Source organism: Polyodon spathula, chromosome 7 (assembly GCF_017654505.1).
Source record: "Polyodon spathula isolate WHYD16114869_AA chromosome 7, ASM1765450v1, whole genome shotgun sequence".
Lineage (NCBI taxonomy): Eukaryota > Metazoa > Chordata > Actinopteri > Acipenseriformes > Polyodontidae > Polyodon > Polyodon spathula.
Window position 1 is genome coordinate 3,489,688 of NC_054540.1, and position 27,925 is coordinate 3,517,612.

The 27,925-nt window shown below is 44.1% G+C and overlaps 1 protein-coding gene across 1 annotated transcript; it reads right to left on the reverse strand.

Annotated features, from left to right (window-relative positions):
• Window positions 1–435: 435 nt before the first annotated feature.
• Window positions 436–27,844, reverse strand: LOC121318012 (gamma-parvin-like). Its single transcript, XM_041254184.1, has 13 exons — window positions 27,698–27,844; window positions 26,659–26,748; window positions 26,047–26,111; window positions 24,631–24,733; window positions 24,065–24,208; window positions 8,768–8,883; window positions 7,323–7,378; window positions 7,137–7,159; window positions 6,306–6,361; window positions 6,120–6,188; window positions 5,825–5,926; window positions 5,174–5,246; window positions 436–954 (listed from the first exon to the last, which is right to left on the reverse strand). Exons 2-13 carry the CDS (start codon window positions 26,735–26,737, stop codon window positions 881–883), a joined length of 960 nt encoding a protein of 319 aa, XP_041110118.1. The 5' UTR covers window positions 26,738–26,748; window positions 27,698–27,844; the 3' UTR covers window positions 436–880.
• Between the last annotated feature and the right edge of the window lie 81 nt (window positions 27,845–27,925).

A 27,925-nucleotide genomic window follows, 5' to 3' on the forward strand; every position in this document is an offset into this window, starting at 1 on the left:
AACAGAGTGCAGTGGGATCATAGTATGGGCAGGCATAAGCTATGGACAACTAACACAATTGCATTTTATCGATGGCAATTTGAATGCACAGAGATACCGTGACGAGATTCTGAGGACCACGGTCGTGCCATTCATCCACCGCCATCACCTCATGTTTCAGCATGATAATGCACGGCCCCATGTAGCAAGGATCTGTACACAATTCCTGGAAGCTGAAAATGTCCCAATTCTTCCATGGCCTGTATACTCACCAGACATGTCACCCATTGAGCATGTTTCGGGTGCTCTGGATTGACGTGTACGACAGCGTGTTCCAGTTCCCGCCAATATCCAGCAACTTCGCACAGCCATTGCAAAGGAGTGGGACAACATTCCACAGGCCACAATCAACAACCTGATCAACTCTATGCGAAGGAGGTGTGTCGTGCTGCATGAGGCAAATGGTGGTCACACCAGATACTGACTGGTTTTCTGATCCACGCCCCTACCTTTTCTTTTTTTAAGGTATCTTTGACCAACAGACGCATATCTGTGTTCCCAGTCATGTGAAATCCATAGATTAGGGCCTAATGAATGTATTTCAATTGACTGATTTCCTTATATGAACTGTAACTCAGTAAAATCTTTGAAATTGTTGCATGTTGCGTTTATATTTTTGTTCAGTGTATATAGAATGTGCAGTGATTATTTCCAGGGACATCTTGGCTCCCAGTGCAGCTTTGTGCATGTTTTCCTGATCTTGGTAAGCTATGGCGTTGCTTCACTGGAGCAGTTCGTTTTCTGAGGACCCAACGTACCAGTGTTTAAAATGTTTCTCAACGTGTTTCTGATCCGGTGTGACTGGAGCACTTCTATGACTGTATCATGAATCCTCAGCTCATCACTTGTTCTTGTATTTTTTAAACAAAGCGTACAGAACACTCAGAGTTGCTTTCACATCCTGGGAAACGATATCTATTGAAAAGAAGAAAAGCAGTTCGGTCAGGAAATAGATTATTTATTAAAAGCACACTAGACAACACAACTACAATATACAGATTTTACACTTTCGAGGCAACCCTGCCCATAAATGAGCTTGCAGAGAAGTGGAGAGGCTGACTGTAACGAAGCCATGGGCAGGGGGCAGGATAGCTGCCCTCCCCTTTAGACGAAGCCAAAAAGCAGGCGGAGGCTGGGGAGGAGGAGGAGAACTCTGACACACAGAGGGGATGTAATGGACTGAGGCAATATATAAATCCTTTCATTGCTGATCATTGGACATATTGTTTATCAAGGAACAAATAAGAAACTACCTATTCAGTTGAAGATTTAGTCTGATATTGGAAGTGCCTAAAATATGCTTGAGGATGCAACATCGATAATGGATAATTGCAAAGCATATGACATGGTTTATTTAGATTTCCAGAAAGCTTTTGACAAAGTCCCTCACAAAAGATTAATTCTCAAACTGAACGCAGTAGGGATTCAAGGAAACACATGTACATGGATTAGGGAGTGGTTAACTTGTAGAAAACAGAAACTACTGATTAGAGGAAAAACCTCAGAACCACAGGGATCTGTACTAGGTCCTCTGCTATTGCTAATCTACATTAATGATTTAGATTCTGGTATAGTAAGCAAACTTGTTAACTTTGCAGATGACACAAAAATAGGAGGAGTGGCAAACACTGTTGCAGCAGCAAAGGTCATTCAAAATGATCTAGACAAGATTCAGAACTGGGCAGACACATGGCAAATGACATTTAATAGAGAAAAGTGTAAGGTACTGCACGCAGGAAATAAAAATGTGCATTATAAATATCATATGGGAGATACTGAAATTGGAGAAGGAATCTATAAAAAAAGACCTAGGAGTTTTTGTTGACTCAGAAATGTCTTCATCTAGACAATGTGGGGAAGCTATAAAAAAGGCTAACAAGATGCTCGGATACATTGTGAAAAGTGTTGAATTTAAATCAAGGGAAGTAATGTTAAAACTGTACAATGCATTAGTAAGACCTCTTCTTGAATATTGTGTTCAGTTTTGGTCACCTCGCTATAAAAAAGATTTTGCTGCTTGTGACGGAAACATGAGTTCTGGTGATGAATCTTCCTCCCGACATGTGAGGGCGCTAAAGAACGAGAGGAGAAGTATCTGGAAGGGCTGGTCTGACAGTTCATTTCCGGGTCAGGGAAGTGGGTCAGCCTGGAAAGAAGCAAGACTCTGTTGCAAGACCGTATTGATTTGAAAGGTAAACGAGAAGCAGCTGCAAGTAATAAGGCAGCTGCAACCGTTTACCTAGATATCATGCGGGATTACATATAGGGGCCAGGGTAACGCTGATCTTTTCCTTCGTTTGGGTAACGTGAGGAGAGAAGGACTGAGAGAGGAGCTCTCAGAGTGTATTGCGTGTTGTGTGTTGTCTTTGTTTGTTTATAATTGTCTGTCTTTTTTGCACCACTAGACAGTTAACGCACACCTCCGGAGCTGTCGCCATGTAAAGCACTATCCGGAGCACCTGCACGTTTGAATATCACCCAGGATTGGTGACCGTGCCTTTGTTTGTGTGTGAGACTGTACTGTGTTCACCATCCCCGTGCTTTACACATTGTTATGTACTGCCGGGGATTTATTATTTGACGGTCGCCAGACCTGGAAACAGCACAAATAAACACTTGTTCACTGAATCAGTGTTGTCTGTTCATCACTCCTGCATCGCATCACCGCTACACCTGTTCCCCTTACCAACCACTTTGCCACACTGCTCTAGAAAGAGTGCAAAGAAGAGCAACCAGAATTATTCCGGGCTTAAAAGGCATGTCATATGCAGACAGGCTAAAAGAATTGAATCTGTTCAGTCTTGAACAAAGAATACTGTGCGGCGACCTAATTCAAGCCTTCAAAATACTAAAAGGTATTGACAATGTCAACCCAAGGGACTTTTTCGACCTGAAAAAAGAAACAAGGACCAGGGGTCACAAATGGAGATTAGACAGAGGGGCGTTCAGAACAGAAAATAGGAGGCACTTTTTTACATAGAGAATAGTGAGGGTCTGGAATCAACTCCCCAGTAATATTGTTGAAGCTGGCACCTTGGGATCCTTCAAGAAGCTGCTTGATGAGATTCTGGGATCAATAAGCTACTAACAACCAAACGAGCAAGATGGGCCAAATGGCCTCCTCTCGTTTGTAACCTTTCTTAAGTTCTTATGTTCTTAATATTTACGAGATTTGAGTTCCCTGCCATCGCCGTCGCTTTGAGGAATCATTACCATATTCATCACTTAAAGAAGGGACTTCTTTTGCATATTTTAATATAGCACATTTCTATTTTATGTAAAATATTGCAGGACAAGATGTAGAACTGTAATTACGCTGCTAACTCTTATTCATACTGTATATACAGTATATGGTGGCAAGACTTACTTTTTTCCCCGATCAATAAATCTAGTTAATTAGCTTGTCACCACGTCCTGCAGGGCTACTAATAAAAATAGACTTTACCTTCAGGGATGTGAAAGTCAGTCAGTTCTGCAATATATATATAGACACACACACACATACACACACACAGTGCCTATAGAAAGTCTACACCCCCTTTAAAAATGTTAAACTTATGTTGCCTTATAGCCTGGAATTAAAATGCATTAAAATAGTTGTTGGTTTTTTCCATTTATCTACACATCCTACCCCATAAATTTGTAGAAAATTAATTAAAAATAAAAACTGAAATAGCTTGGTTGGATAAGTGTCCACCCCATAAGTAATAGCAATCCTAAATGAGCTCAGGTGTAACCAATCGCCTTCAAAATTGCACACCAAGATGTGGCCTCCACCTGTGTTAAATTGTAGTGATTCACATGATTTCAAGATAAATACAGCAGTTCCTATAGGTTCCCTCTGCTGGGTAGTGCATTTCAAAGCAAAGACTCAACCATGAGCACCAAGGCACTTTCAAAAGAACTCCGGGACAAAGTTGTTGAAAGGCACAGATCAGGGGATGGGTATAAAAAAATATCAAAGGCCTTGAATATCCCTTGGAGCACAGTCAAGACAATTGTTAAGAAGTGGAAGGTGTATGGCACCACCAAGACCCTGCCTAGATCAGGCTGTCCCTCCAAATTGGATGACTGAGCAAGAAGGATACTGATAAGAGAGGCTTCCAAGAGGCCAATGGCAACTTTGCAAGAGCTACAGGCTTTTATGCCAAGACTGGTCAAAGTGTGCATGTGACAACAATATCCCAAGCACTCCGCAAATCTGGACTATATGGGAGGGTGGCAAGAAGGAAACCATTACTCAAGAAAGCCCACCTTGAATCCTGTTTGAAGTATGCAAAAAAACACTCAGGAGATTCTGTAGCCATGAGGCAAAAGGTTTTATGGTCTGACGAAACTAAAATAGAACTTTATGGCCTAAATGCAAAGTGTTATGTTTGGTGCAAACCGAACACAGTGCATCACCCAAAGAACACCATCCCTACTGTGAAGCATGGTGGTGGCAGCATCCTGTTATGGAGATGTTTCTCATCAGCAGGGACTGGGGCACTTGTCAGGATAGAAGGGAAAATGAATGGAGCAAAGTATAGAGAAGTCCTTGAGGAAAAACCCTCTGCAAGAAAGCTGAAACTGGGACAGAAGTTCACCTTTCAGCATGACAATGACCTAAAGCACACAGCCAAGCTACACTGGAGTGGCTAAGGAACAAAAAGGTAAATGTCCTTCAATGGCCCAGTCAGAGCCCTGACCTAAATCCAATCGAAAATTTGTGGCATGACTTAAAGATTGCTCCCCAAGGAACCTGACAGAGCTTGAACAGAAGAATGGTCAAATATTGTCAAATCTAGGTGTGCAAAGTTGGTAGAGACCTATCCCAACAGACTCACGGCTGTAATTGCTGCCAAAGTTGCTTCCACCAAGTATTAACTCAGGGTGGTGGAGACTTATCCAATTATGATCTTTCAGTTTTGCATTTTTAATATATAATTTTTTTCTCAATAAAAACTTTTTTCCCCTTAACAGTGTGAAGTATGGTGTGTAGATAAGTTGGAAAAAAATCATTATTTAAATACATGCGACCCTGAAAAAAGTTCAAGGGGGTGTAGACTTCATGATTGAACCATATTCTATACTGGTAAAGGTAGTTTTGGAAATACATAAAAAAATAAAACCATGTAAATAAACAGCTGCTGACCTTCTGGTGCAATGGGATGCTGCAGCAGCCCCTGATCCTTTAACAGCTCCAGCGCTAGAGACACATTCTGGAGCTGTGGAAATGAACCGTCCATGTGTTAAACTGTTCTGCTAACTCTTTAAACCAAACAAAGGGTAGCAACTGGGCACATCATTGGAGCCTGGGTCTCTACTAATATGGGAATGGAGTAGACACTGGAGCCTGGGTCTCTACTAATATGGGAATGGGGCAGACACTGGAGCCTGGGTCTCTACTAATATGGGAATGGGGTAGACACTGGAGCCTGGGTCTCTACTAATATGGGAATGGGGTAGACACTGGAGCCAGGGTCTCTACTAATATGGGAATGGGGTAGACACTGGAGCCTGGGTCTCTACTAATATGGGAATGGGGTAGACACTGGAGCCTGGGTCTCTACTAATATGGGAATGGGGTAGACACTGGAGCCTGGGTCTCTACTAATATGGGAATGGGGTAGACACTGGAGCCTGGGTCTCTACTAATATGGGAATGGGGTAGACACTGGAGCCTGGGTCTCTACTAATATGGGAATGAGGTTGGCATTGGAGCCTGGGTCTCTACTAATATGGGAATGGGGTTGAAATTGGTTTTCCGTTGCAGTCAGCTCAAACTATTTTATGATTCCTTTACCATTTCTGCAGTGGTGGTTGGACTGAAACAGAACTCGTTGAGATGAACAAAATAGCCGTTCAGCTGCCCGATCAGTAAAATCAGAATCACGCCATCAGAAAACTGGGGGGAGAGGGGAAGAACAGATGTTAGTGGTGGATAGTAAAAAAAAAAGGTATTAATTAGCCATTAGCCCTGCTCCATATATATATATATATATATATAGACACACACACAGACACACACAAATGCAGGGAAAGCCTTGACATGACCACATTTGTAACCCCAGGGTCTGAAGGTCTGAGTGCACACCAACCTGGCTGTCCATGTTGCTCACTGATAAACCCAGGTTGGACAGGTTCTTGTTCACAAAATGCAAAATGGCCTTAAAAAAAAAAAAGAAAGGAGTCAGACAGGTCAACCGATCAGTCTTGCTGTTTGCTGTGAAAGCTTTATAATTTAAACGAGGCGTTGCAAAGCATGCTGTGCCCTGCTCTAGTACCTGCTTCACCGCGCTCACTTTCTGTGGTCCCAGTTTCAGCAGCTCATCCATAGGATCTGATTGTAAGTAAATACAAAGAGAGTGTCACTGATGTAGATCAACCCAGATAACACAATCCCAGTCAAGCAGTTCCGCTGAAGACAGGTGAGATCTGCATTGGCTGTAGCTGGCTACATGATATTTGGTAGCACACAAGGTTTAAATATGTTTGCATGCCATGCTTTTAGATAGTGCTGCACTTCCTTGGTCATTACCCCTTGAAGATGAAGTTGCGCCCACCCTGGGTTTTTTTATTTTTATTTTTTTACCTGCAATCATGTTTATGTCATCTGTACTTTCGCATTGCAAACTGCTTGTAATCTGCACGGAGCACAGATTTAATAACAATGCACTGCAGAGGACCTTCACAGTGTTGCAGTGTCAACTGTCACTGTAGGTTTCATACAGGTAAGCTGCAGAGGCGCTATAGCACCTACACACCCTACACAGTAGTCTCCCACAGTAAAAGCACAGCAAAGTGTAATAAAGCACAGTGAAAGCAGGGTAAACCATACTGTAATAGGCATTGTCAAGAATAGTGAGGTATGTTGCATTACATGAATAAACATGGCAAACCAGGGTAAGCTATGGTAAATACATAGTATAACTGTGGGAAAGACACAACATTACAGTGGAGAACTTTTAGAAGGGCAGTTTTATGTTTAACCTGGAACTGTGGCTTAAAGACAATCAAAAGGAAACTCATGTATGGGACAGCTTTCCATGTGTGCTCCATGACTGGGTTTTAAAAGTGATGCCTAAATGGTAAATGTGTTTTAAATGTAAACTTACTACCCGTGTCCTCTGCAACAACACTGAGAAAAACAGAAAAACAGAAAACAATATATTAGATCAAGCTGAAAAACAGATAACATGCACACAGCAGCGCCCTGGCATTCACTGCATAGACTGTACCCCAGCAGCACTGTACATGCACAGTACCAGCACATTTCAGAATGGTTACTTACTGTCACCTACCCTTGGTCTGTAATGTATTCAATCATTTTTTCTGACTTGATTCCATTTTTGCTAACCTGTTGAGAATAATATGAAAATTAAAATTGGCACCTTCTCATTTTGTGAGTGTCATCCTTTTCAATGGATCTTAAGGCTATTCAGTCATTTTTTAAACACAACAACAAACTATATTGAGGTCTGTAATAGTCTGGGGGTTATCACTGTGCCAGCTGCTATTCCCAACAGAGGTATTGTCAATGCCCATGACAAACAAACTGAAATTCTATTAGCATATATTAAAGTGAACAGTATTCTTGTCCATGCAGAAAGTTAGTTCATATTTCATATTGCCTCTAGTCTATGTGTCAGCATGTAGTTGCAGACCAACAAAAGCCTTATTCAAAGAAACAAGTGAAGATACTTGTATAAAATGACCCAAGTTAATGAGGACAGAGATCTTGTTGTTTGCAGTGCTCTTACAATGCAGCTGCCACACTGCCAGTCTCTCTGTGTGCTTTGCCGTGGTTTACAATGCTGTGCTTGCCACAGTACAAAGTCAAGCACTTTTACAAGGAGGGATTCAACTTCAAATGAAGGCAGAAACTAAAAGCCTTTTGAGTTGTTCTTTCTCAGATCACAGGATCTTTTAGTGTGATCCATAGTTAAAGGTAAAGCAGACATAAAAGAAGGCAGGAAACTTTAATCTTGTAATTCCTAGTGAATAAAAGCATTGCTTTGGTCAAACACAGCCACAGCACCAGCAGCACCAGCAGCATCTCGGCTCTCAGGACATGTTTTGTACTGGTCTGGGGTATGGAATCAACACAGGACACAATCCAAGTGAAACACATCTCAGAGCAATTTACTCCAAATGAGCACCAGATAATCTTACCAAACAAAAAATAACCCAATCAGGCATTTCATTTAGCAGCCTGCAAGTAGTCTGACGTTGTTTCTTATTGGTTTTTAATGGAAATGGTGCTGTTTGCCTTCAGACAGAAATAACACTGATGCTGATCTGGAGTAAATGTCTTTCTAGTGCATTGTGTCCACTACAGCTGTTACTGGGGCAGCAATGTATCTGGGTATGTACAATAACTTTAACAGCATGATAAACTGTGTTAAATAGCTATTGCATATAGTAAGTGGCCTACACAACCCAGTCTGCACAAGACCCTGCAAACAAAATGTTACATTCCAATAATGAAGAGCCTTCTCTGTACTGTATGTTTCTACATGTCATTCTGAGGATTAAGAGACTAGGTACTACATTCTCAAAGCTATCAACTCAATTGTAATTTGCATTATTTTTTGTCAAATAAGAAACCACTTCAAGCCCCTACATTAAATATGTGCAGTGCTTATTTGTGGTTTGGGACCTCGATTGGGTGTGTTTTCATTGTGATGTTTTGGTGTAAATAGCTCTGAGAATCCAGCCCTGTGTGATTGAGAAGGAACACGGTTACCTCCAGGAGAAGCACTTCCACAGACACATTGGCCGGCAGCTCCAGGCTGGGTTTGAAATGCTTTGCCATGGCAACCAAGAGATGCAAGGTCGCCAGCAAATCCCGGCTATGGATTTCTGGTATGGAAAAAAGCAAATACATTGTCATGCACACAAAGACAGAGGGGTATACACAAATGATCTGCAGTGCTGGCTCTCAGTCCTACAGCACCCTGTCTGATCAAGCCTGTGTTACACTGCCATGCACACAAAGACAGAGGGGTATACACAAATGATCTGCAGTGCTGGCTCTCAGTCCTACAGCACCCTGTCTGATCAAGCCTGTGTTACACTGCCATGCACACAAAGACAGAGGGGTATACACAAATGATCTGCAGTGCTGGCTCTCAGTCCTACAGCACCCTGTCTGATCAAGCCTGTGTTACACTGTCATGCACACAGAGGCAGAGCGGTATACACAAATGATCTGCAGTGCTGGCTCTCAGTCCTACAGCACTCTGTCTGATCAAGCCTGTGTTACACTGTCATGCACACAGAGGCAGAGCGGTATACACAAATGATCTGCAGTGCTGGCTCTCAGTCCTACAGCACCCTGTCTGATCAAGCCTGTGTTACACTGTCATGCACACAAAGACAGAGGGGTATACACAAATGATCTGCAGTGCTGGCTCTCAGTCCTACAGCACCCTGTCTGATCAAGCCTGTGTTACACTGCCATGCACACAGAGACAGAGGGGTATACACAAATGATCTGCAGTGCTGACTCTCAGTCCTACAGCACCCTGTCTGATCAAGCCTGTGTTACACTGTCATGCACACAGAGGCAGAGGGGTATACACAAATGATCTGCAGTGCTGGCTCTCAGTCCTACAGCACCCTGTCTGATCAAGCCTGTGTTACACTGTCATGCACACAGAGGCAGAGGGGTATACACAAATGATCTGCAGTGCTGGCTCTCAGTCCTACAGCACCCTGTCTGATCAAGCCTGTGTTACACTGTCATGCACACAGAGGCAGAGGGGTATACACAAATGATCTGCAGTGCTGGCTCTCAGTCCTACAGCACTCTGTCTGATCAAGCCTGTGTTACACTGTCATGCACACAGAGGCAGAGCGGTATACATAAATGATCTGCAGTGCTGGCTCTCAGTCCTACAGCACTCTGTCTGATCAAGCCTGTGTTACACTGTCATGCACACAGAGGCAGAGCGGTATACACAAATGATCTGCAGTGCTGGCTCTCAGTCCTACAGCACCCTGTCTGATCAAGCCTGTGTTACACTGTCATGCACACAGAGGCAGAGCGGTGTACACAAATGATCTGCAGTGCTGGCTCTCAGTCCTACAGCACTCTGTCTGATCAAGCCTGTGTTACACTGTCATGCACACAGAGGCAGAGCGGTGTACACAAATGATCTGCAGTGCTGGCTCTCAGTCCAGTAAAATACAATTCTAGCACTTCATATTCTAAATGCCCTGTGTGAAATTCTAATGTTTGCAGAAACCCAAATATAGTTTAATAATGAAAAAGGAAGCAACACAGATGTTCAGTGCCTCTAAAGCAGGAAATTAAATAATGTTTGTTTTTTTTTTTTCATGTTTCTCTAAAAATATATTCCTCGGTGTGCAGGAGCTAAGTCACAAAGCTAATCATTCTTTAGCAGCACCATTGTTTTCTGAAAAGTAAAAAACTCATTGAAATTGCAAAACATGAAATAAACACCAGCATTTAATTCAAGGCATTCTGAGTGTGTTTATTTTTATCTCTGCAACTCCTTTCTTTCAAAATAACAACACTGTAACACAGCTAGTAACACACAACCTCAATGCACTGCAATAAGTCTCAACTGCTTGCTGCTAGTTTTGTAATGTTAGTTTTTACTTCCCTAATAAAAAGGTACAAATTTGAAGTAATAAAGTCCTCTCCAGGGATGGAAATGAGACTCCCATTGCATAGCAGTTTGATCCTGGTTTCATTATGAGTTTAACAAGACACTCCTGAGCTTGTTATCTATACACTGTGGCTAATCAAGCGCTTAGTGAAACCTGGAATGGGTGAAACTGTTCAGTGTGCCATGTCTATACAGACTCATTGTGTTCCACTTACAGTGCCACTCAGTGTGCCATGTCTATACAGACTCATTGTGTTCCACTCACACTGCCTCTTAGTGTGCCATGTCTATACAGACTCATTGTGTTCCACTCACACTGCCTCTCAGTGTGCCATGTCTATACAGACTCATTGTGTTCCACTCACAGTGTCTCTCAGTGTGCCATGTCTATACAGACTCATTGTGTTCCACTCACACTGCCTCTCAGTGTGCCATGTCTATACAGACTCATTGTGTTCTACTCACACTTCTCAGTGTGCCATGTCTATACAGACTCATTGTGTTACTCACACTGCCTCTCAGTGTGCCATGTCTATACAGACTCATTGTGTTCCACTCACACTGCCTCTCAGTGTGCCATGTCTATACAGACTCATTGTGTTCCACTCACACTGCCTCTCAGTGTGCCATGTCTATACAGACTCATTGTGTTCCACTCACACTGCCTCTCAGTGTGCCATGTCTATACAGACTCATTGTGTTCCACTCACACTGCCTCTCAGTGTGCCATGTCTATACAGACTCATTGTGTTCCACTCACACTGCCTCTCAGTGTGCCATGTCTATACAGACTCATTGTGTTCCACTCACAGTGTCTCTCAGTGTGCCATGTCTATACAGACTCATTGTGTTCTACTCACACTGCCTCTCAGTGTGCCATGTCTATACAGACTCATTGTGTTCTACTCACACTGCCTCTCAGTGTGCCATGTCTATACAGACTCATTGTGTTCCACTCACAGTGCCTCTCAGTGTGCCATGTCTATACAGACTCATTGTGTTCCACTCACAGTGTCTCTCAGTGTGCCATGTCTATACAGACTCATTGTGTTCCACTCACAGTGTCTCTCAGTGTGCCATGTCTATACAGACTCATTGTGTTCTACTCACAGTGCCTCTCAGTGTGCCATGTCTATACAGACTCATTGTGTTCCACTCACACTGCCTCTCAGTGTGCCATGTCTATACAGACTCATTGTGTTCTACTCACAGTGCCTCTCAGTGTGCCATGTCTATACAGACTCATTGTGTTCCACTCACACTGCCTCTCAGTGTGCCATGTCTATACAGACTCATTGTGTTCCACTCACACTGCCTCTCAGTGTGCCATGTCTATACAGACTCATTGTGTTCCACTCACACTGCCTCTCAGTGTGCCATGTCTATACAGACTCATTGTGTTCTACTCACACTGCCTCTCAGTGTGCCATGTCTATACAGACTCATTGTGTTCTACTCACACTGCCTCTCAGTGTGCCATGTCTATACAGACTCATTGTGTTCTACTCACACTGCCTCTCAGTGTGCCATGTCTATACAGACTCATTGTGTTCCACTCACAGTGCCTCTCAGTGTGCCATGTCTATACAGACTCATTGTGCCATGTCTATACAGACTCATTGTGTTCCACTCTCAGTGTCTCTCAGTGTGCCATGTCTATACAGACTCATTGTGTTCTACTCACACTGCCTCTCAGTGTGCCATGTCTATACAGACTCATTGTGTTCCACTCACAGTGTCTCTCAGTGTGCCATGTCTATACAGACTCATTGTGTTCCACTCACACTGCCTCTCAGTGTGCCATGTCTATACAGACTCATTGTGTTCCACTCACAGTGTCTCTCAGTGTGCCATGTCTATACAGACTCATTGTGTTCCACTCACACTGCCTCTCAGTGTGCCATGTCTATACAGACTCATTGTGTTCCACTCACACTGCCTCTCAGTGTGCCATGTCTATACAGACTCATTGTGTTCCACTCACAGTGCCTCTCAGTGTGCCATGTCTATACAGACTCATTGTGTTCCACTCACACTGCCTCTCAGTGTGCCATGTCTATACAGACTCATTGTGTTCCACTCACACTGCCTCTCAGTGTGCCATGTCTATACAGACTCATTGTGTTCCACTCACAGTGCCTCTCAGTGTGCCATGTCTATACAGACTCATTGTGTTCCACTCACACTGCCTCTCAGTGTGCCATGTCTATACAGACTCATTGTGTTCCACTCACAGTGTCTCTCAGTGTGCCATGTCTATACAGACTCATTGTGTTCTACTCACAGTGTCTCTCAGTGTGCCATGTCTATACAGACTCATTGTGTTCCACTCACACTGCCTCTCAGTGTGCCATGTCTATACAGACTCATTGTGTTCCACTCACACTGCCTCTCAGTGTGCCATGTCTATACAGACTCATTGTGTTCCACTCACACTGCCTCTCAGTGTGCCATGTCTATACAGACTCATTGTGTTCCACTCACAGTGTCTCTCAGTGTGCCATGTCTATACAGACTCATTGTGTTCCACTGTGTCTCTCAGTGTGCCATGTCTATACAGACTCATTGTGTTCCACTCACACTGCCTCTCAGTGTGCCATGTCTATACAGACTCATTGTGTTCCACTCACAGTGTCTCTCAGTGTGCCATGTCTATACAGACTCATTGTGTTCCACTCACAGTGTCTCTCAGTGTGCCATGTCTATACAGACTCATTGTGTTCCACTCACACTGTCTCTCAGTGTGCCATGTCTATACAGACTCATTGTGTTCCACTCACAGTGTCTCTCAGTGTGCCATGTCTATACAGACTCATTGTGTTCCACTCACAGTGTCTCTCAGTGTGCCATGTCTATACAGACTCATTGTGTTCCACTCACACTGCCTCTCAGTGTGCCATGTCTATACAGACTCATTGTGTTCCACTCACAGTGTCTCTCAGTGTGCCATGTCTATACAGACTCATTGTGTTCCACTCACAGTGTCTCTCAGTGTGCCATGTCTATACAGACTCATTGTGTTCTACTCACAGTGTCTCTCAGTGTGCCATGTCTATACAGACTCATTGTGTTCCACTCACAGTGTCTCTCAGTGTGCCATGTCTATACAGACTCATTGTGTTCCACTCACAGTGTCTCTCAGTGTGCCATGTCTATACAGACTCATTGTGTTCCACTCACAGTGTCTCTCAGTGTGCCATGTCTATACAGACTCATTGTGTTCCACTCACAGTGTCTCTCAGTGTGCCATGTCTATACAGACTCATTGTGTTCCACTCACAGTGTCTCTCAGTGTGCCATGTCTATACAGACTCATTGTGTTCCACTCACAGTGTCTCTCAGTGTGCCATGTCTATACAGACTCATTGTGTTCCACTCACACTGCCTCTCAGTGTGCCATGTCTATACAGACTCATTGTGTTCCACTCACAGTGCCTCTCAGTGTGCCATGTCTATACAGACTCATTGTGTTCCACTCACACTGCCTCTCAGTGTGCCATGTCTATACAGACTCATTGTGTTCCACTCACAGTGTCTCTCAGTGTGCCATGTCTATACAGACTCATTGTGTTCCACTCACAGTGTCTCTCAGTGTGCCATGTCTATACAGACTCATTGTGTTCCACTCACACTGCCTCTCAGTGTGCCATGTCTATACAGACTCATTGTGTTCCACTCACAGTGTCTCTCAGTGTGCCATGTCTATACAGACTCATTGTGTTCCACTCACAGTGTCTCTCAGTGTGCCATGTCTATACAGACTCATTGTGTTCCACTCACAGTGTCTCTCAGTGTGCCATGTCTATACAGACTCATTGTGTTCCACTCACAGTGTCTCTCAGTGTGCCATGTCTATACAGACTCATTGTGTTCCACTCACAGTGTCTCTCAGTGTGCCATGTCTATACAGACTCATTGTGTTCCACTCACAGTGCCTCTCAGTGTGCCATGTCTATACAGACTCATTGTGTTCATTGTGTTCCACTCACAGTGTCTCTCAGTGTGCCATGTCTATACAGACTCATTGTGTTCCACTCACACTGTCTCTCAGTGTGCCATGTCTATACAGACTCATTGTGTTCCACTCACAGTGTCTCTCAGTGTGCCATGTCTATACAGACTCATTGTGTTCCACTCACAGTGTCTCTCAGTGTGCCATGTCTATACAGACTCATTGTGTTCCACTCACAGTGTCTCTCAGTGTGCCATGTCTATACAGACTCATTGTGTTCCACTCACAGTGTCTCTCAGTGTGCCATGTCTATACAGACTCATTGTGTTCCACTCACAGTGTCTCTCAGTGTGCCATGTCTATACAGACTCATTGTGTTCCACTCACAGTGTCTCTCAGTGTGCCATGTCTATACAGACTCATTGTGTTCCACTCACAGTGTCTCTCAGTGTGCCATGTCTATACAGACTCATTGTGTTCCACTCACAGTGTCTCTCAGTGTGCCATGTCTATACAGACTCATTGTGTTCCACTCACAGTGTCTCTCAGTGTGCCATGTCTATACAGACTCATTGTGTTCCACTCACAGTGTCTCTCAGTGTGCCATGTCTATACAGACTCATTGTGTTCCACTCACAGTGCCTCTCAGTGTGCCATGTCTATACAGACTCATTGTGTTCCACTCACACTGCCTCTCAGTGTGCCATGTCTATACAGACTCATTGTGTTCCACTCACACTGCCTCTCAGTGTGCCATGTCTATACAGACTCATTGTGTTCCACTCACAGTGTCTCTCAGTGTGCCATGTCTATACAGACTCATTGTGTTCCACTCACAGTGTCTCTCAGTGTGCCATGTCTATACAGACTCATTGTGTTCCACTCACAGTGTCTCTCAGTGTGCCATGTCTATACAGACTCATTGTGTTCCACTCACACTGTCTCTCAGTGTGCCATGTCTATACAGACTCATTGTGTTCCACTCACAGTGTCTCTCAGTGTGCCATGTCTATACAGACTCATTGTGTTCCACTCACAGTGTCTCTCAGTGTGCCATGTCTATACAGACTCATTGTGTTCCACTCACAGTGTCTCTCAGTGTGCCATGTCTATACAGACTCATTGTGTTCCACTCACACTGCCTCTCAGTGTGCCATGTCTATACAGACTCATTGTGTTCCACTCACACTGTCTCTCAGTGTGCCATGTCTATACAGACTCATTGTGTTCCACTCACAGTGTCTCTCAGTGTGCCATGTCTATACAGACTCATTGTGTTCCACTCACAGTGTCTCTCAGTGTGCCATGTCTATACAGACTCATTGTGTTCCACTCACAGTGTCTCTCAGTGTGCCATGTCTATACAGACTCATTGTGTTCCACTCACAGTGTCTCTCAGTGTGCCATGTCTATACAGACTCATTGTGTTCCACTCACACTGCCTCTCAGTGTGCCATGTCTATACAGACTCATTGTGTTCCACTCACAGTGTCTCTCAGTGTGCCATGTCTATACAGACTCATTGTGTTCCACTCACACTGCCTCTCAGTGTGCCATGTCTATACAGACTCATTGTGTTCCACTCACACTGCCTCTCAGTGTGCCATGTCTATACAGACTCATTGTGTTCCACTCACAGTGTCTCTCAGTGTGCCATGTCTATACAGACTCATTGTGTTCCACTCACAGTGTCTCTCAGTGTGCCATGTCTATACAGACTCATTGTGTTCCACTCACAGTGTCTCTCAGTGTGCCATGTCTATACAGACTCATTGTGTTCCACTCACAGTGTCTCTCAGTGTGCCATGTCTATACAGACTCATTGTGTTCCACTCACAGTGTCTCTCAGTGTGCCATGTCTATACAGACTCATTGTGTTCCACTCACAGTGTCTCTCAGTGTGCCATGTCTATACAGACTCATTGTGTTCTACTCAGTGTGCCATGTCTCTCAGTGTGCCATGTCTATACAGACTCATTGTGTTCCACTCACAGTGTCTCTCAGTGTGCCATGTCTATACAGACTCATTGTGTTCCACTGTGCCTCTCAGTGTGCCATGTCTATACAGACTCATTGTGTTCAACTCACAGTGTCTCTCAGTGTGCCATGTCTATACAGACTCATTGTGTTCCACTCACACTGCCTCTCAGTGTGCCATGTCTATACAGACTCATTGTGTTCCACTCACAGTGTCTCTCAGTGTGCCATGTCTATACAGACTCATTGTGTTCCACTCACAGTGTCTCTCAGTGTGCCATGTCTATACAGACTCATTGTGTTCCACTCACAGTGTCTCTCAGTGTGCCATGTCTATACAGACTCATTGTGTTCCACTCACAGTGCCTCTCAGTGTGCCATGTCTATACAGACTCATTGTGTTCTACTCACACTGCCTCTCAGTGTGCCATGTCTATACAGACTCATTGTGTTCTACTCACACTGCCTCTCAGTGTGCCATGTCTATACAGACTCATTGTGTTCCACTCACACTGCCTCTCAGTGTGCCATGTCTATACAGACTCATTGTGTTCCACTCACAGTGTCTCTCAGTGTGCCATGTCTATACAGACTCATTGTGTTCTACTCACACTGCCTCTCAGTGTGCCATGTCTATACAGACTCATTGTGTTCTACTCACACTGCCTCTCAGTGTGCCATGTCTATACAGACTCATTGTGTTCCACTCACACTGTCTCTCAGTGTGCCATGTCTATACAGACTCATTGTGTTCCACTCACAGTGTCTCTCAGTGTGCCATGTCTATACAGACTCATTGTGTTCCACTCACAGTGCCTCTCAGTGTGCCATGTCTATACAGACTCATTGTGTTCCACTCACACTGCCTCTCAGTGTGCCATGTCTATACAGACTCATTGTGTTCTACTCACAGTGTCTCTCAGTGTGCCATGTCTATACAGACTCATTGTGTTCCACTCACAGTGTCTATACCTCTCAGTGTGCCATGTCTATACAGACTCATTGTGTTCCACTCACACTGCCTCTCAGTGTGCCATGTCTATACAGACTCATTGTGTTCCACTCACACTGCCTCTCAGTGTGCCATGTCTATACAGACTCATTGTGTTCCACTCACAGTGTCTCTCAGTGTGCCATGTCTATACAGACTCATTGTGTTCCACTCACAGTGTCTCTCAGTGTGCCATGTCTATACAGACTCATTGTGTTCCACTCACAGTGTCTCTCAGTGTGCCATGTCTATACAGACTCATTGTGTTCCACTGTGTCTCTCAGTGTGCCATGTCTATACAGACTCATTGTGTTCCACTCACAGTGTCTCTCAGTGTGCCATGTCTATACAGACTCATTGTGTTCCACTCACACTGCCTCTCAGTGTGCCATGTATACAGACTCATTGTGTTCACACTCTCAGTGTGCCATGTCTATACAGACTCATTGTGTTCCACTCACAGTGTCTCTCAGTGTGCCATGTCTATACAGACTCATTGTGTTCCACTCACAGTGTCTCTCAGTGTGCCATGTCTATACAGACTCATTGTGTTCCACTCACAGTGTCTCTCAGTGTGCCATGTCTATACAGACTCATTGTGTTCCACTCACACTGCCTCTCAGTGTGCCATGTCTATACAGACTCATTGTGTTCCACTCACAGTGTCTCTCAGTGTGCCATGTCTATACAGACTCATTGTGTTCCACTCACAGTGTCTCTCAGTGTGCCATGTCTATACAGACTCATTGTGTTCCACTCACACTGTCTCTCAGTGTGCCATGTCTATACAGACTCATTGTGTTCTACTCACACTGCCTCTCAGTGTGCCATGTCTATACAGACTCATTGTGTTCCACTCACAGTGTCTCTCAGTGTGCCATGTCTATACAGACTCATTGTGTTCCACTCACAGTGTCTCTCAGTGTGCCATGTCTATACAGACTCATTGTGTTCCACTCACAGTGTCTCTCAGTGTGCCATGTCTATACAGACTCATTGTGTTCCACTCACAGTGTCTCTCAGTGTGCCATGTCTATACAGACTCATTGTGTTCCACTCACAGTGTCTCTCAGTGTGCCATGTCTATACAGACTCATTGTGTTCCACTCACAGTGTCTCTCAGTGTGCCATGTCTATACAGACTCATTGTGTTCCACTCACAGTGTCTCTCAGTGTGCCATGTCTATACAGACTCATTGTGTTCCACTCACAGTGTCTCTCAGTGTGCCATGTCTATACAGACTCATTGTGTTCCACTCACAGTGTCTCTCAGTGTGCCATGTCTATACAGACTCATTGTGTTCCACTCACAGTGTCTCTCAGTGTGCCATGTCTATACAGACTCATTGTGTTCCACTCACAGTGTCTCTCAGTGTGCCATGTCTATACAGACTCATTGTGTTCCACTCACAGTGTCTCTCAGTGTGCCATGTCTATACAGACTCATTGTGTTCCACTCACAGTGTCTCTCAGTGTGCCATGTCTATACAGACTCATTGTGTTCCACTCACAGTGCCTCTCAGTGTGCCATGTCTATACAGACTCATTGTGTTCCACTCACAGTGTCTCTCAGTGTGCCATGTCTATACAGACTCATTGTGTTCCACTCACAGTGTCTCTCAGTGTGCCATGTCTATACAGACTCATTGTGTTCCACTCACAGTGTCTCTCAGTGTGCCATGTCTATACAGACTCATTGTGTTCCACTCACAGTGTCTCTCAGTGTGCCATGTCTATACAGACTCATTGTGTTCCACTCACACTGCCTCTCAGTGTGCCATGTCTATACAGACTCATTGTGTTCCACTCACAGTGTCTCTCAGTGTGCCATGTCTATACAGACTCATTGTGTTCCACTCACAGTGTCTCTCAGTGTGCCATGTCTATACAGACTCATTGTGTTCCACTCACAGTGTCTCTCAGTGTGCCATGTCTATACAGACTCATTGTGTTCCACTCACAGTGTCTCTCAGTGTGCCATGTCTATACAGACTCATTGTGTTCCACTCACAGTGTCTCTCAGTGTGCCATGTCTATACAGACTCATTGTGTTCCACTCACAGTGTCTCTCAGTGTGCCATGTCTATACAGACTCATTGTGTTCTCACACTCACAGTGTCTCTCAGTGTGCCATGTCTATACAGACTCATTGTGTTCCACTCACAGTGTCTCTCAGTGTGCCATGTCTATACAGACTCATTGTGTTCCACTCACACTGTCTCTCAGTGTGCCATGTCTATACAGACTCATTGTGTTCCACTCACACTGCCTCTCAGTGTGCCATGTCTATACAGACTCATTGTGTTCCACTCACAGTGTCTCTCAGTGTGCCATGTCTATACAGACTCATTGTGTTCTACTCACAGTGTCTCTCAGTGTGCCATGTCTATACAGACTCATTGTGTTCCACTCACAGTGTCTCTCAGTGTGCCATGTCTATACAGACTCATTGTGTTCCACTCACAGTGTCTCTCAGTGTGCCATGTCTATACAGACTCATTGTGTTCCACTCACAGTGTCTCTCAGTGTGCCATGTCTATACAGACTCATTGTGTTCCACTCACAGTGCCTCTCAGTGTGCCATGTCTATACAGACTCATTGTGTTCCACTCACAGTGTCTCTCAGTGTGCCATGTCTATACAGACTCATTGTGTTCCACTCACAGTGTCTCTCAGTGTGTCATGTCTATACAGACTCATTGTGTTCCACTCACAGTGTCTCTCAGTGTGCCATGTCTATACAGACTCATTGTGTTCCACTCACAGTGCCTCTCAGTGTGCCATGTCTATACAGACTCATTGTGTTCCACTCACACTGCCTCTCAGTGTGCCATGTCTATACAGACTCATTGTGTTCCACTCACAGTGTCTCTCAGTGTGTCATGTCTATACAGACTCATTGTGTTCCACTCACAGTGTCTCTCAGTGTGCCATGTCTATACAGACTCATTGTGTTCTATACAGACTCCACTCACAGTGTCTCTCAGTGTGCCATGTCTATACAGACTCATTGTGTTCCACTCACACTGCCTCTCAGTGTGCCATGTCTATACAGACTCATTGTGTTCCACTCACAGTGCAGTGTGCTCTCAGTGTGCCATGTCTATACAGACTCATTGTGTTCCACTCACAGTGTCTCTCAGTGTGCCATGTCTATACAGACTCATTGTGTTCCACTCACAGTGTCTCTCAGTGTGCCATGTCTATACAGACTCATTGTGTTCCACTCACAGTGTCTCTCAGTGTGCCATGTCTATACAGACTCATTGTGTTCCACTCACACTGCCTCTCAGTGTGCCATGTCTATACAGACTCATTGTGTTCCACTCACACTGCCTCTCAGTGTGCCATGTCTATACAGACTCATTGTGTTCCACTCACAGTGTCTCTCAGTGTGCCATGTCTATACAGACTCATTGTGTTCCACTCACAGTGTCTCTCAGTGTGCCATGTCTATACAGACTCATTGTGTTCCACTCACAGTGTCTCTCAGTGTGCCATGTCTATACAGACTCATTGTGTTCCACTCACAGTGTCTCTCAGTGTGCCATGTCTATACAGACTCATTGTGTTCCACTCACAGTGTCTCTCAGTGTGCCATGTCTATACAGACTCATTGTGTTCCACTCACAGTGTCTCTCAGTGTGCCATGTCTATACAGACTCATTGTGTTCCACTCACAGTGTCTCTCAGTGTGCCATGTCTATACAGACTCATTGTGTTCCACTCACAGTGTCTCTCAGTGTGCCATGTCTATACAGACTCATTGTGTTCCACTCACAGTGTCTCTCAGTGTGCCATGTCTATACAGACTCATTGTGTTCCACTCACACTGCCTCTCAGTGTGCCATGTCTATACAGACTCATTGTGTTCCACTCACAGTGTCTCTCAGTGTGCCATGTCTATACAGACTCATTGTGTTCCACTCACAGTGTCTCTCAGTGTGCCATGTCTATACAGACTCATTGTGTTCCACTCACAGTGTCTCTCAGTGTGCCATGTCTATACAGACTCATTGTGTTCCACTCACAGTGTCTCTCAGTGTGCCATGTCTATACAGACTCATTGTGTTCCACTCACAGTGTCTCTCAGTGTGCCATGTCTATACAGACTCATTGTGTTCCACTCACAGTGTCTCTCAGTGTGCCATGTCTATACAGACTCATTGTGTTCCACTCACAGTGTCTCTCAGTGTGCCATGTCTATACAGACTCATTGTGTTCCACTCACACTGCCTCTCAGTGTGCCATGTCTATACAGACTCATTGTGTTCCACTCACAGTGTCTCTCAGTGTGCCATGTCTATACAGACTCATTGTGTTCCACTCACAGTGTCTCTCAGTGTGCCATGTCTATACAGACTCATTGTGTTCCACTCACAGTGTCTCTCAGTGTGCCATGTCTATACAGACTCATTGTGTTCCACTCACAGTGTCTCTCAGTGTGCCATGTCTATACAGACTCATTGTGTTCCACTCACAGTGTCTCTCAGTGTGCCATGTCTATACAGACTCATTGTGTTCCACTCACAGTGTCTCTCAGTGTGCCATGTCTATACAGACTCATTGTGTTCCACTCACAGTGCCTCTCAGTGTGCCATGTCTATACAGACTCATTGTGTTCCACTCACAGTGTCTCTCAGTGTGCCATGTCTATACAGACTCATTGTGTTCCACTCACAGTGTCTCTCAGTGTGCCATGTCTATACAGACTCATTGTGTTCCACTCACACTGTCTCTCAGTGTGCCATGTCTATACAGACTCATTGTGTTCCACTCACAGTGTCTCTCAGTGTGCCATGTCTATACAGACTCATTGTGTTCCACTCACAGTGTCTCTCAGTGTGCCATGTCTATACAGACTCATTGTGTTCTACTCACACTGCCTCTCAGTGTGCCATGTCTATACAGACTCATTGTGTTCCACTCACACTGCCTCTCATTGTGCCATGTCTTTCCACTCACAGTGTCTCTCAGTGTGCCATGTCTATACAGACTCATTGTGTTCCACTCACAGTGTCTCTCAGTGTGCCATGTCTATACAGACTCATTGTGTTCCACTCACAGTGTCTCTCAGTGTGCCATGTCTATACAGACTCATTGTGTTCCACTCACAGTGTCTCTCAGTGTGCCATGTCTATACAGACTCATTGTGTTCCACTCACAGTGTCTCTCAGTGTGCCATGTCTATACAGACTCATTGTGTTCCACTCACAGTGTCTCTCAGTGTGCCATGTCTATACAGACTCATTGTGTTCACTCACAGTGTCTCTCAGTGTGCCATGTCTATACAGACATTGTGTTCCACTCACACTGCCTCTCAGTGTGCCATGTCTATACAGACTCATTGTGTTCCACTCACAGTGTCTCTCAGTGTGCCATGTCTATACAGACTCATTGTGTTCCACTCACAGTGTCTCTCAGTGTGCCATGTCTATACAGACTCATTGTGTTCCACTCACAGTGTCTCTCAGTGTGCCATGTCTATACAGACTCATTGTGTTCTACTCACAGTGTCTCTCAGTGTGCCATGTCTATACAGACTCATTGTGTTCCACTCACAGTGTCTCTCAGTGTGCCATGTCTATACAGACTCATTGTGTTCCACTCACAGTGTCTCTCAGTGTGCCATGTCTATCAGACTCATTGTGTTCCACTCATACAGACTCATTGTGTTCTACTCACAGACTCATTGTGTTCCACTCACAGTGTCTCTCAGTGTGCCATGTCTATACAGACTCATTGTGTTCCACTCACAGTGTCTCTCAGTGTGCCATGTCTATACAGACTCATTGTGTTCCACTCACACTGCCTCTCAGTGTGCCATGTCTATACAGACATTGTGACTCACAGTGTCTCTCAGTGTGCCATGTCTATACAGACTCATTGTGTTCCACTCACAGTGTCTCTCAGTGTGCCATGTCTATACAGACTCATTGTGTTCCACTCACAGTGTCTCTCAGTGTGCCATGTCTATACAGACTCATTGTGTTCCACTCACAGTGTCTCTCAGTGTGCCATGTCTATACAGACTCATTGTGTTCCACTCACAGTGTCTCTCAGTGTGCCATGTCTATACAGACTCATTGTGTTCCACTCACAGTGTCTCTCAGTGTGCCATGTCTATACAGACTCATTGTGTTCCACTCACAGTGTCTCTCAGTGTGCCATGTCTATACAGACTCATTGTGTTCCACTCACAGTGTCTCTCAGTGTGCCATGTCTATACAGACTCATTGTGTTCCACTCACAGTGTCTCTCAGTGTGCCATGTCTATACAGACTCATTGTGTTCCACTCACAGTGCCTCTCAGTGTGCCATGTCTGTACAGACTCATTGTGTTCTCAGTGTGCCATGTCTATACAGACTCATTGTGTTCCACTCACACTGCCTCTCAGTGTGCCATGTCTATACAGACTCATTGTGTTCCACTCACAGTGTCTCTCAGTGTGCCATGTCTATACAGACTCATTGTGTTCTACTCACGCTCCACACTCCACTTCTGCAGGGCCTCATCTGGCAGCCTAAGCTTCTCCTTCAGGGCGTCCATTACAACACGGAGCTTCCTTTTCTGAGCAGCAGCAGTCAGGGCTATTTCTTCTACGTCCAATTTAACATCCCCTAATCTTGCTGGCAAAAAGAAAAGAAAAAAAACAACAATCTTGACATGCAGGCCTGCGGTGAATTAGTTGAGGACTTACTGAACCTTTAATGGTGTCAAAAGCAGGTAAATCTGTTTGGTTTGTTTGTGCTGAAGGGGTGGGGTACACAAGAGTGGAAGAACTTAAGGAAACGAGGGCAGACCCTTCGCCCATTACAGATAAAATAATATGAAAGTGTCCACACAACCTCTACATGCAGTACTACAGCACTCTTCATGAACTGAGGCAACTCAATGTCACTTTGCAAACCGAGTGAATGACAGAGCAAGGTGCAGTGACACTGTACTGTGCAGCCACGGAGACAGTGAAATCTGCATTCAGCAATGTGACTCAGAGCAGGTAGAGAAGGAGTTAGGGCTCCAGGTTTGCATTAAAAGTAACCATGCCTACCTAGGAGGTGATGCAGTATGAGCCCATCGAAAAGATCCTCCTCCAGGCTCTTCACCACAATGTGCTCCTGGTGCAGGGATCCATTGATCCAGTCAATCAGAAACTGCAAACACACACAAACAGATACAGAGACATGGGCAAGGAGACCAGCCTGGTGCTTGGGGGGAGGAGAACATCGGGCAGCCTAACTTACTGCACTGTACTTGAACTTTACACTGTATAGCAGTTTTCTTTAAGGACAAAAAAGCCATAATTTGAAAGGTTTGGCTTGTTCCTAATATTTTGTCAGATCAGTGCCAGATCCTACTTTCATCTAAAAAAATAATACACTCAATGGTCATGTTTGTTGTAATGCTAAAATAAACTTTTAATAAAATTCTATGTCAAACGTTTCTACGAGACGTCTTTCTCATCGTTCTGTCACACTGAAACGTTTCCACGAGACGTCTTTCTCATCGTTCTGTCACACTGAAACGTTTCCACGAGACGTCTTTCTGAATGTTCTGTCACACTGAAACGTTTCTACGAGACGTCTTTCTCAATGTCCTGTCACACTGAAACATTTCTACGAGACGTCTTTCTGAATGTCCTGTCACACTGAAACATTTCTACGAGACGTCTTTCTGAATGTTCTGTCACACTGAAACATTTCTACGAGACGTCTTTCTGAATGTTCTGTCACACTGAAACATTTCTACGAGACGTCTTTCTGAATGTTCTGTCACACTGAAACATTTCTACGAGACGTCTTTCTCAATGTCCTGTCACACTGAAACATTTCCACGAGACGTCTTTCTCATCATTTTATTACACTGAAATGTTTCTAAGAGACGCCTTTCTCAATGTCCTGTCACGCTGAAACATTCCCACGAGACATCTTTCTCATCGTTCTGTCACACTGAAACATTTCCACGAGACGTCTTTCTCATCTTTCTGTCACACTGAAACATTTTGAGAAAGACTTATTTTACAAGCTTATTTTACAATCCTTTTATCACTACTACAAGCCCCTAGTTCCCTCATTATACTGCACTCAGTACAGGGTCTCCATTCCTCACTCTGGGATGATACCGTGTGGACAGTAAAATTAATAGACTGACCGATTCAATCTAAAATGCACATGTTGTATTTGACTGGTTACAAAACACTTTAGTTCCACAAATAACCTGCTTTTCTATACATCAGCTGCAGTGACAGTAATTTCGATAAAAGACCACACTGAACTCTTGTAATTGGATTTTTACAGGATTTCCCCATTTTGCTCTCTCTCAACTCTATTCTACAATAGTCTTCAGGCCCCCATGCTTTCCTCATGTTTAAGTGCGCTCCCATTACAGAAGCGTGTCCTCCTGCAGCCCGATCAAACAGTAAATGCAATGCAGTCCAGCAGGAAACCAGAACTAAAGTTAGTTTTACCGTTTTTAGTTCTTCAAGTTTCGGATCATTGAGGGACTGGGGCTGAATCATCTTTCTTTTTTCACCTGTGAAAATTAAACAGATACTGCTGCAGAGTAATTCTCAATGTGCTGTGTGGTATATTTAAAATTGAGACACTGTTTATCATGTGCAGGTATGTCATCTTTCTTTTTTAAAACATTAAAATAAACTCATTTTGCCAAAATACCCACCCTGCAGAGGCACGTGGCTTTATCCTTCACTCGCATTGCATATCTAAGAGAATTGCAAGTTTTTATACACAGATGGTTTTTGTTTACTGGTGAATATGGAGTACAGTATAGACTAATCAAACAGCCTCAAACCAGCCTGGAAGGCTGGATAAGGCAATATACCCCACAACTTCCTCTATGATTTAACTAATGGGTAAGTGAAAGAAACAAAAGGGGGTGGGGACTGGGGGAGGTGGAGGGATGTGAATTGACTGCACGAGGGGGGAGTGTCTGGTTTATTTATAATCTCCTGATTGGTTAGTAGATGATGTAATGCGCAGGGGGCAGTCCTCCCCCCTTAACAACAGTTATAATCTTTTATTTGAAGAACCAAGAAATGCCACGCAAACTGAAAACTTACCTAAAAAACCTTCAATATCTTCTGAACGGTTGGTTTCTAAGGAAGCCTGGGCAAAGATTTCAGAATAGTCAGGATCCATTCTTTCTGAAACTACAAAGCACAATGGGTTATTCATAGTCATGTCATTGTGAATTACATTGTGTCCCTAAGGCATTCAGCAGAGACCTGAGGCGTGTCCAAACCCAATTTCATCTTCTTTTTGAAAACTAAAAACAACCTTCTGTAAAGAAATGTTTGTGGGTTAAGTTTTCCCATCACGTCCCTTGTTCATTTTCCAGTAAAAAAGGTCTATGCATGTGTTCTACTTGATATCATGCAACTTGTTGTTTTCTGTGAGCGTGTATATAAAATGAATAAACACACCACAACTTCACTTGGAACAGTCGTTTCATCCTGGGGCTCTGGTGACATTAGCAGACTACCGGAACCCATCAATGGACTTACAGCCTTATCACACACAGAACTGACAGACTGATCCACACGGCCCCTTCCGCTGTGCAGCCGGACTGATCCACACGGCCCCTTCCGCGTGCAGCCGGACTGATCCACACTGACCCTTACGCGGTGCAGCCGCATGATTTTACTAATAATGTTTCAGATAAACTTTTAATACATCTGTCTTGGTAAGAGTATTCAATTTTCTCATGCAAAACAATTATAAAAAGCTTACTTTAGTTAACAACACCAGAAGATAAAATTAACAAAACAAGAGGTCATTCAGCCCATCTAAGCTCATCTTGTTCCTAGTAGCTGATTGATCTCAGAACTTTATGAAGTTGAGTCTTAAAGGATCCAGGTGATTCTGCCTCAACAACATAACTAGGTAACTCATTCCACACATCGCATGTACCTGCCTGGTACATTTCTTTGAAAAGACATCCAGGGTTTAATCTTTCAAAAGCAACAATAAACAAGACCAAGGCGGACAACACTCTACGCAAATGCAGCAGCTATCTTCTTGTGAACTGCAGACAAATCGCTCCTGCATTGCGTTAAAATAAGCCGAGATACACAGCATTACTCAAATAAAGAGACTTACCCTTTTAAAAGACAACACTAGTATACAGAGAAAAGAGAACTTTGTTTTTGTATTCCTTTCCTTCCTTCTAACAGTTAAATGTGATGTCAGAAAAGAAGGAACCAAAGTCACAGAAAAAAAAAAATCCACAATAAAAGTTAATTATTTCAGTTTGCTGGCAACTTTGAGAGCCACAGAAGCCAGGCAAGACAAACTCATGCTCTGAATGGATGAGCTTAGTTATATAGA

Excerpts from the sequence above, each read along its gene's own strand:
- LOC121318012 (XM_041254184.1), bottom strand. The coding sequence starts at position 26,737 with ATGGATCCTGACTATTCTGAAATCTTTGCCCAGGCTTCCTTAGAAACC. Across the intron at positions 24,209-24,630 it reads CATACTGCATCACCTCCTAG|CAAGATTAGGGGATGTTAAA; the intron begins GTAGGCATGGTT and ends TCTTTTTGCCAG. Across the intron at positions 5,247-5,824 it reads CAACCACCACTGCAGAAATG|CTCCAGAATGTGTCTCTAGC; the intron begins GTAAAGGAATCA and ends TCATTTCCACAG.